The sequence below is a fragment of the Wyeomyia smithii genome, chromosome 3 (assembly GCF_029784165.1).
Source record: "Wyeomyia smithii strain HCP4-BCI-WySm-NY-G18 chromosome 3, ASM2978416v1, whole genome shotgun sequence".
Classification (NCBI taxonomy): domain Eukaryota; kingdom Metazoa; phylum Arthropoda; class Insecta; order Diptera; family Culicidae; genus Wyeomyia; species Wyeomyia smithii.
The window spans coordinates 252,098,128-252,113,855 of NC_073696.1; the positions used below are offsets into that span (position 1 = coordinate 252,098,128).

Genomic DNA, 15,728 nt, shown 5'->3' on the forward strand with positions numbered 1-15,728 from the left:
AATTTTCACTGCTGAGCAATGTCATAACCACCAAAATGACCGTCAGCTGTTGCCTAAAGGCTCTTCTAAGCGTATGAACGTAGCTCGATCACATCATCATATTCATTGAAAAGCGTGTAAAAATCAATCAATTTGTTTACCAGAAGCTTTTAACCGACACTGTGGCACTTTGGGTACGTGTACACTGTACATTTCGGTAAAACTAAATGGACATTACAACAAGATTGGGCTCTATCGCATGGAGCGAAAAAAAAAACACTGGAACTCTGTAGTAGACATTTTTCCGAGATATTTAACTAATGATGAATGGGCTTCAAACTTTCCTAATTTAAATCCAATGGACTATTCCATTTGGTCAATTCTTGAATCCAGAGCCTGTACTAAACCACACAAATCATTGGATAATTTGAAAGCTACTATAACCAATGCCTGGGATGCCATATCTGTGGAAGAACTATCGTCCATCGTCGATAATTTCCCTAAACGATTGAAGGCGTGCGTTGAAGCAAAGGGTGGACATTTTGAGTCAGTGATGTAAATACTACAAACCATGCTAATTTATCTACATTTTGTATATGTTTAATATTGAAAAAATAAAGTTATGATTGAAACATTGAACACGGATAATTTTCCTCACCCTGCACAGCAAATTTCAGGGTGTTGGTTGTATGTAAAAGCAATCCAAGAATAAGTTGTAGGGAAACGTTCAAACATATCTAAATTTGAACTTCTGCAAGAATAAGCGTATTCTGATGATGTTCACTGACTTTAGTGTGTTGGCGTTTCTCTAGCATGAGAATAATAAAGCAAGAAAATTACATTTTTAAAACTGTTCAAATGTTCATTTTTACTTCTATGTTCTATAACTTTTTTTATGCTTATTAATTGTTAGAAATTTTTGCCAAATACCTTACAGTTAATCTTAGATGAAGAATAGAAAAAACATCCTTTGTGCTTCCAGGTTACAGAACTCAGATTAAGATCAATTAGGGGAACTGCTCCATTATTCATCTCAGCCCATATATTCATCTCATAAAACATGAAAACACAATTGAAAACAGAAAAAAAAGCATATTTTCATCTTAAATCAATCTACTAATCCATGGAATGGATTCTTCTCAGCTCACTTTAGATTCCTCACAAAGTATAATCCTCAAACACTCACTTAAAAGCTCTAAATTTGATTTTAAAGTCGGGCATCTGCACTTGAAAACTCATTTAATTCAATCACCTGCCTCAGAAAACGAAATCCACGCATTGTTCTATACCGCTACAAGGGGACTCGTTCACCTGCCAACCAACGTTTTTTCGTCACTAGCGGACCAATTACTTACTACACTAAGAATACTTTAATCTTTAAATTGTTAACCTCAAATTTCCTAAAACCAGCTTGAATTAGCAGAAATATATGAGATGAATTTCTACAATTCCTAAATTTCAACTGTACATATGTATTTTCATCTGTTTTCACTGCGTTGAAGAAAATCAAAAGTTGCCAAATCAGTTTCTGTTAATACGAAAAAATCATACTAAAAATGTTAAGTTATTCCGACGTAAATGACATAAATCGAAAGCACTGCAGTGGTGGTCCCCGTGGTTCTGTGGTTAGCGATGTCGGTCGGTTAGCTCTCCCGCACGGTTGTGATATCGGGTTCGATTCCCGATCAGGTCAAGGAACTTTTCGAGCTGGAAATTTTGCCGAAAACAATATCGATAACGAATTCTCTCAACTACTCTAGCTGATCGAGACCGCATTAGCCCCCAGGCTAGCGTGCGATATTGTTTTTGCAGTGGTTACCTAGGTTGCCAATTTTGCACGTAAACAACTACAGCGGAGATCTATGTAACCTACTACAGCGGGCTGCGGCTACGTTCATTTACGATAATGTGATTCATTCATGATTAACAGTGTACTGAATATGGGGGCGTCGTGAGATGAATAATGAGCAGTGATTCAACTTTTGAGATGGATATGGAAGCGTTGTTTAAAATAGTTTGTTCAACAAAATTCAGGATAAATCTAGCTAGTTTTACTTGATATACAATACTGAACGATTCCATAATAGCACGTAGGCATATTTAATTAATTTGTTCAATGATTTCGTTAAAATTTGGTGTTTAATCCGTGCATTCTTCGTGAATATCGGCTTAATAAGATGAATAATGATAATGAATGAGCAGTTCCCCTACAAAAAAAGATTTTGACTTTGTGGAAAGTCATCATTTGCATCACAACATCCATATGACATGATAAGAAATACGTTGTTGAATGAATCATTTATTTATCTACCCGCCATTGACATTTGTTGGTACAAAAGAAAAATTGAATATTTGGATTCGTTACTTTAGTTCCCCCACAAGCGATGTACTATAAATATTGTTCTTCCTCAACACTTCCGTTGACCTGAACGATCATCCTCACTCAGGTCGGAAAAAAACAATCCAGTTCCAATTTGTTGAATCCGAACAACTCTTACCCTTTCTGTCGGAGTAAGACAAACCAGCCGGCCAGTTCCAACTTACAACTCAGTTCAAATGTGCGCGCGCACACGCACGGTAAAACTGTCTCTCCCCCTCTCGACGAACAGCTTATTGAGGGCCGCGTGCGCGCGTTAAGGATATATGTATTCCGGCAGGGATGAGTGAAAAAAAAAACAGGCGGGAGAAAGAGAGACGGACAACAAAACAACAGGCCTGCTGCCAGCCACGCTTACGCTGCTTTTAATTGATGGTTCGGAAGATACGACCGACCGGGCTCGTAAAGGTAAGGAAATGCGAAAAAAGGTGGCAGCTGCTAACTGGAGTTTCGCTGCTGCTGCCGAAATTAAGGCAGTTGTTATTCGAAAGCATGTTCTCTGTTTGCTGAGGGGAGTATTGTAAATATCGAAATTGGTGTAGAACTCATTGGAATCTCCACGTTAACCAATCACATAACATCAAGAATATTACAAACAAGTGAGAAACTGTCGTAAAAGTAATTTTAATTGAACTTGCTAAACATGTCATAAAAATGAAAAGAGGAACCAAAATGACGAAAATAACGATAAAGAAAATGTCAAAAATGATGGAAATATAAACATGACAATAATGACATACAAAAATATAACAAGACAAAAATTATGAGCTTTAAATGGCTCCGTAAAACATTAATTTGTATTGTACCGTGTCAAATAAATGTCGTGTGAACAAAAAAAAATTATGTGCTTTGGTCGTTTGTTAACAAAAAGCGGGAAAAGACCGGGCTTCCGTCATTAGTCTTCCTCAATGACATTTCGGCAAACGAGACTTTTGAAAAGTACAACATATTTGTGAAACATTTTGCAGGCGTTTGTAATAATATTGTGTTCAGTGCGAGTGCAGTTACAACAAGCATGAAGTGATGTAACCAATTGACATGCTATGCATGGACATTTTTAGAATAAATGAGCAATCCGTCTCATCAGCAATTAACAGAGTAAAGTCGTCGTTTTCACCCGGACCTGGCATAATTTCGACAGCTATTCTAAAGCAATTCTCTGATTACATAGTAGTTCCATTGTTTGTTTAACTTATCACTTCAGCAGGTATGCTTTCCGGTGTCATGTAAAAATGCGTGCATTTTTTTTTGGTTTCAAGAAAGATGATAAATGCAATGTAGCAAATCATAGAAAATTTCCTTATTTGCCGAGTGTAAAGTTTTCGAGACCATTATATCAAGGATACATTATTTGCGACCTACCAACATTATATCATCCCAGAGCGTTCCGTAAAAACTAACTTGGTAGATAATATGAGTGAAAAAGCTCAAGTCGGCACAATATATACAAATCTGAGATTGATTCTGCTGGTCATACTATCCTATTGAATAAGTTAAACAAGTTAGGTTATACCACGCGATTCTGTAAATGGCTAGAGTCATACATTATGGAAAGGCTTTTCGAACAGCTTGGTTACTGTCATTCGTAAGCAGCTCTGGTACCTCAGAGTGGCAATCTCGGACCAGTTCTGCTTCGTTTGTACATAAATTACGCAGCATTACTACTCAACCGAGGTAACAGACTGGTTCTAGCGGATGACTTGAAATTTTTCTTGGTGATTAATGATTAGCGTATTGAAGACTGCAGCGAGTTACAGCTACTTCTAAATTTGTTTGGTAGTTGGTGTATGAAAAATTGTTTGCTTCTGAGTGTGGAGAAATGTACTATTTGCACCGATAACGTGTTATTAAGTTAAGTTCACGAATCTTTAATACAAGAGAGGTTTCCCGTGGTCTGGAAGCACTTCTATATGTTTTATTTATTTATTCATTTATTTATAATATTCATCAACGAACTTAAGACGCCTGTCTTTTGTGTTCTCGTAAACTATGTTCCCGATCTTTAAAAGTGGTGATCGTCGTAATGTCAAAAATTACCGTGGAATAACCAATTTGTCTGCAGCGTCTAAACTTTTCGAGATTTTTGTAAGCTCTGTTGTATTAAATTGCGCACGCCACTACATTTCTTCGGACCAGCATGGTTTTGCTCTTTGACGATCTGTGACAACGAATCTGATGAAATTCACGTCGAATTGCATCTTAGAACTCGAATGTAAAGTACAACAGGTATGCACTTCTTAGCTGCTTCTGACCGAATCGAGCATCAAATACTGTTGAACACAATTTCTCGTCTAGGTGCTTCATCTCGGTTCGTTAAGTTGCTTGAATCATGCCTGCGCAATGGAATTCGCAAGTTAAGTTGAGATCCGGTGTATCGTCTGTGCTTACGAATAAGTCTGGTGTACCACAGGGTAGTAACCTAGGACCACTTCTCTTCATTATTTTCTTCAACGATGTCGCTGATGCACTTCGGAGTGGTTGCAGATTAGTTCACACCAATGATTTGAAAATATACTTGATGATTCGCAACATCGAAGACTGTCATCGTTTACAATCACTTTTGTACAATGTAAGAAGGGGCCATCCACATGCCACGTGGACAGATTTTTAACGATTTTAAACCCCCAGCCCCCTCGTGGACAACTGCCCATATAAATACTAAAAATATTGTATGGACCGTGGACATCACACAACACCTCCCCCCCTCCCAAAAGCTATCTACGTGGTATGTGGATGGCCCCGAAGGATCCTGGTAAGACCTCTAAATACCCGACTTATGCGTCAGACAACAAGTCGTCTGTCGAGAATTCCAGATCGGTTTGCCCTGGCCAGCTCTACTCCCCAGCCTTACCGCAGGATCCATCTCCAGGTGTTTTTCCCAAATTCAATTTCCCAAGTCCTTCCCAAAACCAGATTTCTTTCAGCTTCCTAAACGAATAAACACTCCTAATTCCATCACTTCTCACGTTCTGCACAAAGAACACAAAATACGTGGTTGACATTATTGTTTTTTTTTTTTTTAACTCAAATTGAACGTTTCCAACCTTCACAGTTCATACTTTGACACCAACCTTTTTCTGCTTTAGTTTTCGAGAAATTATTATTTTAATGCTGGGAAACTTGTTTTAATTCAAGCTTCAAGCGTTTATGTGCGAGAAAACAATAAAATTCATTCAAACTGTGCCATTTTTTAACGTTTTTGCTTCCAAAATTTTATTTTTTACATTTTTTTTGAACCTTTAAGGATTGTATATAGTAAGAAAAAGCGGTGGCGACCCAGTCTGAGGCTGAAAGCCACCTTAATGAAGCAATAAAAAAATAGTAGGACATTTTCTTAAATTTCAAATTAAATCAATAGAATTGCTCAAAGTGGTATACATTTAGAATTAGAGGTACTTTAGAGAAAAGTATTCAAGAAACCTAAAAATTGGAAAACTCTGAGTAGATTAACGTTAGGGCATATGCATAGAATAATTTTCTTCATCAAATATGGCCTTCTTTTAGACTTCGGAATACTCCCAGCAGGGATCTAATCTAATAATTTTGTGCTTGTCTCACGGTATATATTTTTTCTGGAAGGACAAAATTAGCGTCTAAAACTTTGCCGAGGACATCTTACCTTTCACATCAACCATTCTAGTTTAATTTTTTTTTTCTTTTTGCTAGTAAATTTTCACTTTATTTCATTTCTCCATGATTAGAAAACTGACAATGTACATTACTTGTTGTTATATATGGAGGAGTAAGAGTTGTTGAGACAGTTACATAACTGTGATATTTTCTCAAATATCAAAGCTGGAAGGGGTGTAGTGTTTACATTACGTAATTTTGTATATGACGCCTGCAATTTTGCCGAAGACGTCACATCAATCAAACATACTGTTCTGGCTCTAAAATATTTGTAATCATCTATACCGTTTTCACTGAGACCTTTTATAAAACATAGGCCATGATTAAAAAAAACTAATAGCACATAATGACATCTTCAGTCAGACCGATTTGATGATCCTAAAATTGTTGTCGTGTTTTTCGAAAAATTACTCAATTCTCAAACACGAGAGGAATATAAAAATTAAAAATTAAATAGTAATAAAAATTACAGATATAAAAAATGATTAAAATGACAATAATTTTTGGTAAGGGATATGAATCACAAAAAGGACAAAAAGAAATGCATACAAATATAACAAAAATGATAAAATACAAAAGAAATAGAAATAACAGAATTGAAATATATGACAAACATGGCAGAAATGACAAAACACACGAAAATTTGAAATATGATAAAAATGTAAAACACTGCAAACATACCAAGAACAGCAAAACTTACAAAAATGTCACAAAGGCCACATATAACAAGAGAGACGAAATTACTAAAATGACATATGTACATCATTTCATCTCAAGTGTCCGTGAAAATGCACCAACCATCTCCGAATTTCAACCAAAATTTGTAATTCGATGTTTTTTGGACCTGATCATTTTGAAGTCAAAGTTTTTACCTATTGGTGGAACCCTCGGAATTTAGAAAAATTACTTTTTTATATTTATAAATATCTCGGGACCCTGGAGACACATGAGTGGTCTTGACATATAATCTTGAAGGGGCTTAAAAGTAGAATCGAGTTATGCGGTCAATTTTTTTACAGTGTTGTCAATGTTGCGGTTTTTTTTAATAAAAACTTAATTTGCAATTGTGTTCAGTAGACGATTTTATATAAGCATTTGTGCAATCAAGAGAAGTTCTTTAAGGGGTAATATCCACCAAATGCTCATTAAACAAGGCTTTTTTCATGATTTATTCTGAAGGACATTTGAGAAGTAAGGTATATAAATAATATATCGTTGGATTAAGCAACTCTTAGAGAATAGAAAAAAAAAAATATTGCTACTTTTTTTACAAAATGGTGGCTGTGCAGCGATTGCCGTAAACCGCTTTTTTAAGTTCTTCCGCGGCGAGCAGTAGAAGTCGTGCCCAACTCCACCTATAACCAAAATATTTTTTTTTATTAATCGCAATAATGAAGCCCCTAATATTGTTCTACCTCCAGCCAGCTATCCCTGCGCCGTAAAGTTGTCCTTCCTGGGCTTTTTTTTTCTTCTCCTTCCTTTTTTATCTGATGTAAGGCTACGCCTACCCTCTTTCACGATATCAAACATGCGATGCTCAGCGACTTTGGTACGGTTGGCAAAACTCAAACTTGTCACTCATATTTAAGTACTTTTGAATATAAAAAAAAGGATAGTACAGAAAAAGTATAGGAAAACTCAAACAAAGAACGTACACAACGAGAACGGCTGATCGACTCAATAAAGGGAAATTGTGAGTAAACACGTGCTGTAGAGACGCTGTAACGGTCGAAACTTGATGCAGTGACCTCTATGCTTCAAATTTGAAACACGATAACGATCATAGGTCTAGATAAACATTTCGAAAGGTCCTATCTGCTTTTATCGTTTTTCCGGAGGGTCTTTTCATTTTGGTAATGGTTCAGCTTTAGTGACTCTCCCAAGCGTGGTTTTCGTTCAGGAGGCAAGAGTGATCCCTCCGCTATCAGTTTTAAAAAATTACTTGGACAAATAACGTGTCATAAAATGTGTTTAATGAGTAGTGGTGATTGAATGAAAGTCATCGATCAAAAAATCGATCAAAGCAGTTAAGACCTGTTGAAATGTTTTTCTAGAGGTAACTTCTGCTAGTTTACAAAGCAGTCGAAATAAAAAGAAAAACGAGTATCGCCAAAACAAACGAAAAATGTGATTTTTAAGCATAAAGGTTGTTCGGTAAAAATTGATTTAAACGAATTTTGAGTTTACATCAGTACTTGGGCGATGTAGATTTTGATTCTAGAATAGTTTTAGTATGATTTAGGCCAATGAAAAAATGTCAAGGAAAAAAAAGTTGGTGGATATTATCCCTTGAAGGAGCTTCTATTAAAGATGTAACGATTACAAAAACGCCTGCTAGTATACCATGGCGATTGCAGTATAGGGACCATTTTGAAAAAAATGGAAATTAAGTTTTTAATCAAAAGAAGGTAATCCCAAAATTACCTGCTGCAGAAAATAAATTACGTAGATCGATTCTACATCAAAATGATATGTCAAGATCACACGTAGCTCCTCAGGGTCCAGAGATATTTGCAAATTAAAAAATATGGTTTGTTCAAATTTGCAAAGATTGAGGGCAGTCCCATTGACTGAAGGGACCTGCAATTGGTACAAAACATTAGACATATAAGTTCTGCCCCGAAATACATCGAATCACCAATTTTGGTTGAATTCGGAGATGGTCGATGCATAATCTCGAACACATGAATTGCCAAAAATGTTTAAGGTAAAACGGAATTGAAACCAAGAACGACCGACTTCGAGCCACCACCTCGAATTTTCGGAAACACAAGACTCGAAAACAGATAACGCATTTCCTGTGAAAACACAATTTTATGTTTGCTTCACCGCAGTAAACATAAAGTAGCGTTTTCACAGATCACACATTAACTGTTACCGAGTAATTTGCTTCTGAAAATTCGAAGTGGTGGCTCGAAGTCGGCCATTTGTGGTTTCTATACCATTTGACTTTAAAATGACAAGAAAGGCGAAAGTCCCAGAATTTACGGAAACGAGAGAAACGAAAAAGTGTGGACAAAATGCTTCGTATTTTGACCTTAATTTATCTTGCGGTTCCGACCTTTAAGAAAATTGTAATTTTCATAAAAGCTGTTCAGAAAGTCGAGGGCTTTTGTTGATGAATAGTTTAGTGCACAGTTCTGCCGCTATGTGGCGTTATTGGAATCAAAAATAAGGAAAAACATGGATGGAAAAATAACAAAATTGAGAAATATATAAAAATGTCGAGAGTAACAAAATCAACAATAATTTTATAACCAGCACCGTTCATCCGCCAAAAAGAACTATAAAGTTTTTGCATCTGCTGAAGGATAGCTTTGAAGTTATCACCCATAGAAGGCTTTACTCTGTATTCGAATGAACGACAAACAAGATTATAAAACGCTGGATAAAACTAATAAAAGACCATCACTGCCTAGAGAGTATGTGTGAGAAATTTGATGATGGTGGGTGGGTTTATTGTTGGTTCAATGGCTTCTGAAAATATTGGATTCCATTTCAGAAAATACCGAATCACATTTAGGCCAGTATATAAGGTGGTCGGTATTACCGACTTTTCGAAAAACCGGTATTTCGGTATTCATAAAAATAAAAACCGGTAAAACCGGTAAAAAACCGGTATTTTTTTTTTCGGATTAATACAAACCAAGGGTGACTCGTGGTCTTTAAACCTACTTTTTCAACTACACAATTCTTAAAATCATAGTTTGGGGAAGTAATGATGATTGTCCGCGAAAAAAAACGCAAGTCACTCTCTCTGTACTATTTAAAAATAAGACTAAAAAATAATTAAAGGGTGTTGAACGCCTCCAGCAGTGGTTTCCTTCGGCCGGTTTTCTGCCGCAGTCTTATGCAAAAACCTACCGAAGTAAGCCACCGCCGAAGACGTTACCTACATAAATTTGGATTTGAAATTTATTTTTTGCTTAGCGTCTCAGGTTGCATCTATGTATGGACGTGTCGCTGCATGATTATGTTTTTGCATTCATGAGTATCTATGCTTCATTACGATCCAGATTTTTTTTTTTTGTAAGATTAGGACCTCTGCGACCATTGTTTTGATCTCTTGTGGTATACGATTCAGAAGGATAACAGTGTTTGAAAAACTCCAATGAATGAATCTAGTGATATGATTACGAAGAACATAATTTCAAAACTCATGTAATAACAAAAAACCATGTAGATTTTTATTCAAATTTTCTTTCACATCGCAAAGCTTAGTTTCAAATTAGTGAATAACTTTATAATTCGTAGAAAAACAATATTTGAAACTGTTGAGAAGAGTATATGAATGAAGTAAAAAAAAAAGAAGTCACGATCAGACCAGAATTTACTTTTAATAAATCCGAATGAATCGAAAGTAAATACTTCTTTATTCTGTTCGATGCTCCTTAAACAGTTCGTCCAAATTATTTATTATTATAATTATTTTATTAACTTTAGCTCCTGATGGAGAAACGAAAAATGTGGCATAAAAACAAGTTTGTAACTTAAATAGAAATAAATATTTGAAATGAGAGGTTGTTAAAAAATATGTAAAAATATAGAAAATGATAGAAAAAGCAGAAACTTTTGCACGAGTGAGGCCGAGTACATTCAGCTAGATGCTAATAAAAGCCCACTGCGGTACGGGCGACGAAGCTTTGACCATGCTATAGGTATTTAAATTTCACTTTTTCAAGGAGCAGTAATTTTTAGGATGAAATTCATCATTGGTTGATTATTCCATCCTGTGAACACTTTGTATCTACAAACCAAAAATTCCTAATTCAAATTTATATTTATTTATTATTTTTCTAGTTTTACTTTTAAATAGCACAATAATGAATAATGACTTGCGTATTTTCGCTGACATGATTGTGATTACTGCCTCAAACTATGATTTTCATAATTTGTAGTTAAACTGGTAGGTTCAACACCCACGCGTTGCCTCTGTGAATATGAGTGTGTAAAGAGATTAGCTGTTCTACTTAAACAATAAATGTTTTGCTTTATTGATATGAAGTTTTATAACCGATTATCGATACACACAAACACATCGTCTGAATCCGAGCAGATTGTTAGAAAACAACAAAAATTGATACATAAGGGTAAATTAATATTTGATGTTGCTTCTGTCTAAATGTATTTATTATACAGAGTGTTAGGGAGCTCACATAAAATTCTTCAAGGGGCGATAGAAGACCATATTTGATGAAAAAAAAAAAACCTCTACGCATATGGCCAAACGTCAACTACTGCAAAGTTATTCACTATTTTCAGTTTTCGGTTATGTTTGCTTTCAACGAGCAAAAATTGTGAATTTTTGAGACACTATTGACTACGAAATTTTCGCAGCTCTCCTATGGGACCAACAGAACTGAGCTAGCTATCATACTTCTTGTGATAGACCTCGTTGAATGTGAACATAACCGAAAACTAGAAGAAGAGAATAACTCTTCAGTAGTTAAATTTTGACCATAAGCACAGAAGGATATTTTCCATCAAATAGGGTACTCTATCACCCCTTAAAGGATTTGATAAAAAGTGAGCTACCTAACACCCTGTATACATCGTCATGTGATTTGTAACGCCTACCTAAGTAAGAAGCATTCATTAGCCTAACAATGATTTATGAATATTGCGACAAGTTTTTTTTCTCAATTTAAAGAAAAATACCGAAAATACCGGGTTTTCCGCCTATCCAATACCGGTATTTCGGTACTGAAAATAATATCGGTTCTACCGGTTTTACCGGTTTTTGTTTTACCGGTAAACCACCCTACCAGTATACCATGAGGTAGTGATAAAAATTTTAATTTGCTGGTGTTGTTCTCACCAACTTGTGTTATGAAGATACACAAGAGAGATTTATTATTCTATCATTAGCAATTTTCGCTAGGCAGAAATTCATTCACCGGCTTGAACATCGATGTGATGCCGGGTGCGCAAGTTTATGCGCCAGCCTGCTGTACGTTTTTTTATTCCGTTTCGGAAATGTATGCGCTTACTGCGGTTATACGGAGCGTACTTCCAGCCATCAGAATCATCGTCATCATCAGCATCGTCATGGGGTTTGCTTTTATGGTTCAGCGTTTATTTGCTTTCTTCGTGTTGTTCTACCACTTCCTTTTCTGCTCAATCCTGGTAGGCCTCTATGCTGTGCATAACATACACATATTATGCTATTCAATGCGCGACGACTGAGCAGCAGTTGTTTTTGTTCCCCTACTCTTTGTGCGTTGGTTCGTACGCAGCTGGAAGATATGTGCTAGCGGGTGTATTTCTGTTCCGATGCAGTGTTGACAGATGACTCCCTTTCCTCTGCTTATACTGAAAGATTAGTTAGATATTATCTATATTCACCTATCTAGTGTACTTCAAAATAAAAAAAAAAAACATTTTAGAACAACCGGCATCCCTGCCATCATTATCATCATCCCTTATTCTCCTGCGACACAATGAAGGGAGAAGCATATGTTCGCTTTCCTCCCTAGCGCAGTTTGCGCTGGTAGGTAATGCTTTATCAGGGCAACGTGCATCGTTGCACCTTGTCGTGCGGTCTATTTTATGCTCGCACCGTTTATCCCATTTCGGTTGCGCTGCGAGTAGGGGGGAAAAAAGACCAGTCTCGACAAAGCCGGCACGCGGCAGCAGGTCCGAACGCACGATTCGATCGAATCATTTCAGGTAGTGCCGTTCGCAAGATAGCACGTGCTTTTCTCGAGTTTTGAACAGAAAAACATTTTTAACAAATAAGATAAACGAGTGTTGAACAAGTCATGTGAAACTTAGAAAGCTTTAGCTGCAGTTCCAAAGAGCAACACAAAACAGTGTCCACCATGCCAAAAACTGTCCCAAAGAGCTCCCCCAGCGGAGCTTCGAACGCAAAGCACAGGCGTCGAGCGCTGGAACCAAATAGTGGGGACGATTGTGAAGAATCATCCCGAAAGCGACCAAATCGATCCGAACCGGACCAAAGAATAGTGGAACCTCCAGCGAATAACCCAAATAATGGTGCGTCAGCAGATCCGTCACCATCAGCCTCCCCCGGCATTGCGATCCGATCCGAGTCGCGCTTCCTGCTGCAGGCGCTGCGTCGTATCCAGGAGCTTCAAGACGAAATCGATTTCCTGGAAAATGACCCGTACGCAGAGGATGCAGACTCCTCGGAAGGAGATGACGAATCCAGCTTCTTCGATCAGGATCCCAGCCCTGCTGCCGTCGTTGCGGGACATCAAGCAGAAGCGCTCGGGTTTGCCGTATGCGCTCGCGAAACGATGGCGTTTCTCGAACGGGAAGGTGTCGCTCTGGATAGCCCAATTATGATTAATCTCCGGAATCGGCTCATCGGCAGATGCGAATCGAATGTGTCCTGCTGAAGCCAGTGTTTCTAGTCAAACTTTGAGTGTGTGGTTGAGAGTGTGGATGTTGAGTTGAAAAAAAGTGTGAGGTACTTGCCTTTCGGCAAGGAAGAAGTCTAGTCAGAACCGTTAGCCTCGTAAGTGACCAAAGTTTATGTATTGATTACCAAAAATAAAGTTTAAGACACTATCGCATAAAAAAATCGTTAAAAGCTTTGTTACTCTTGAAGAATTGCCCGTTCGAAAGCTTTAAATAAAATTGTGTCCACCAACGAATTGATGAAAATATTTCCAACTCCCCATTAATTTCCTCCAGCGCGCAAAAAATAATTTCTCGCTACAGTCAAGAATGCTAATTTGGCTTTGATGGTAGTTTTCGCGCAAACTGAAAATGAAAATTGCTATTAGCGCGTACAACGATAATGGCAATTTTCATCATTACAAGCAGCATTTGCCTCGGGAACGTCGGTATTGTTCTCGGTGTCAAATTGGCAGTAGTCAATATCAGCAATTTGTGGTCGCTGTTAAAGCTGGAACGAAATGATATTGTAAGCACTGCTAGCTCTTGAAGGGTAGGTATACGTTACTGGTTGGATACCACATTCAGGAGTAGTCATCAAGGATATTTTGTTGCTCAGAACTATCGATTTTCTAGAAACCAAATCGTTGTTATGTTTGGTGCCAATCAACGGAAAATCTATAAAAACTAATTGCGGATTTGCTCAAATCTAATCAAACCGATTCTCCTCGGAGAGAAATCAGTTTATCTCCGACCGACTCTCATCTCTACTTGAGTACAAGAACAATCAATATAATCATACAGTTCGAAATTGATTGTTTTTTATCTTTTATATAAACACTATATAGTGCATTCTACATTTATATTATATTGTGTTTTCAGCTCTTTGTTATATCAATTCCGAATAGATTTTCAATTATTTAAAATGTGTTTTGCCTAGTTATAGTTTAGTTTAAATATTTTATTTTTCAAAGTATTTTACTAATTTCTAAAACTGCTTCGTATGTGTTCATACTGTTTGATTTTTTTAGCGTTAATCATCTACGTTCGTTTTTATTTCTCGCATTCTTGATATTGGTTATAATTGTCATCTTTATAGTTTTGGTAATTTATTTCATTTTCATTATTTTTTTATTAATTTTGTCATGTTCATTATATATATCATTCCTGTTTTTTTTATGTTTTTTATTGTTTGTGTATTTTTTTTTGGTCTTTTTTATGCATTTTGTAGTTTTGGTAATAGTTGTCATTTATAACATTTTTGTCATTTTGTCATTTATAAGGCAAAGAATTTCACTCTAACTTGGGCTGGCGGCCCCCTTCCAAAATTTAAGTCTTACCGAACTAAGTCACTTTGCATACTTTTTTTTATTTATCTTGACTAACATTTGAAAAGGACTAAAATTTGTTCTATAAATCGATATGTATATCTGAATAGGGACATGAGATAGAGAAAAGTTGTTTAGGATAACTTTTAGCAATTTATCTAAGTTTCCATTTGAGAATATTGGAAAAAAATAAATTAGAGATGTTGGTCCAGATAAATTTTTGAAAAATGAGGTATGCAAAGTTTGCTTAGTTCAGTAAGGCCTATTTGTGCGTTCCTGTGTAAGTTTTCACGACTTTAACAGAATGCGGCCGAGCATTGTCATGCAGCCAAATCACTTTTGAAGTAGAATACTTCTCTCAGGAAGTTCGGCAACATAGGGATGTGAAATGAAAATCTAAAACCGAAAAAAGTGAAAAATATGTCCAATTTCAAATGCTAATAAATCGGTAAGTATTCGATGGATTTCCTTCGTTCTTGCAGCAATAGATTGAAAAATCTTCTAAGATTCTTCTCAAATGTAGATAATTGTAATTTTATTATTCCAACTATTGCACACTTGAAAAGAGTCAAGCCTTGTCAAAACGAAAGTTCGGCCTCTGATTGGTCGTTATATGATTGCTTGCCAAGCACGGTCGACAGAATCATAGACCTTGCCATTTGAAATGTGCAATTTGGCCTATATAAGAGCCTGTTCCACCCGAAGCCGCTCATTATAATTCTAGACTGCGACAACAGCAGTCCTCCCTTAGCAGCAGCAGTAGCAGTGCAGTGGGTACAGCAGCAGTATATCAGCATCGATAGCAGCGGATAGCGGTCACAGCTGTGGTATGGCAACGAATAGCGTAGCGCGTTTCAACATCAAGATTAGCAGGGCTAGCTGATGCAGTGGGGCATTTTAATGAAATGCTGTCTCTGAGAGATAGCGGGCATACTAGTAAATGCATCCAATGAAAAGAACGTTCTGGAAACCTGGCGAAATTTGGAGCAGAACCTCAAAATTCAAAAATTGCCAAGTCCAAATCATGACAAGCAAGTTACTATATTATTAAA

The 15,728-nt window shown here is 36.7% G+C and overlaps 1 protein-coding gene across 1 annotated transcript; it reads left to right on the forward strand.

The window, feature by feature from the left end:
- The first annotated feature begins 12,638 nt into the window (after positions 1-12,638).
- On the forward strand, positions 12,639-13,518 carry LOC129730487 (uncharacterized). Its single transcript, XM_055689835.1, has one exon. It carries the CDS (start codon positions 12,808-12,810, stop codon positions 13,345-13,347), a length of 540 nt encoding a protein of 179 aa, XP_055545810.1. The 5' UTR covers positions 12,639-12,807; the 3' UTR covers positions 13,348-13,518.
- The last annotated feature ends 2,210 nt before the right edge of the window (positions 13,519-15,728 follow it).

What these genes read in the sequence shown, in the direction of transcription:
- LOC129730487 (XM_055689835.1), top strand. Translation starts at nt 12,808, where the DNA reads ATGCCAAAAACTGTCCCAAAGAGCTCCCCCAGCGGAGCTTCGAACGCA.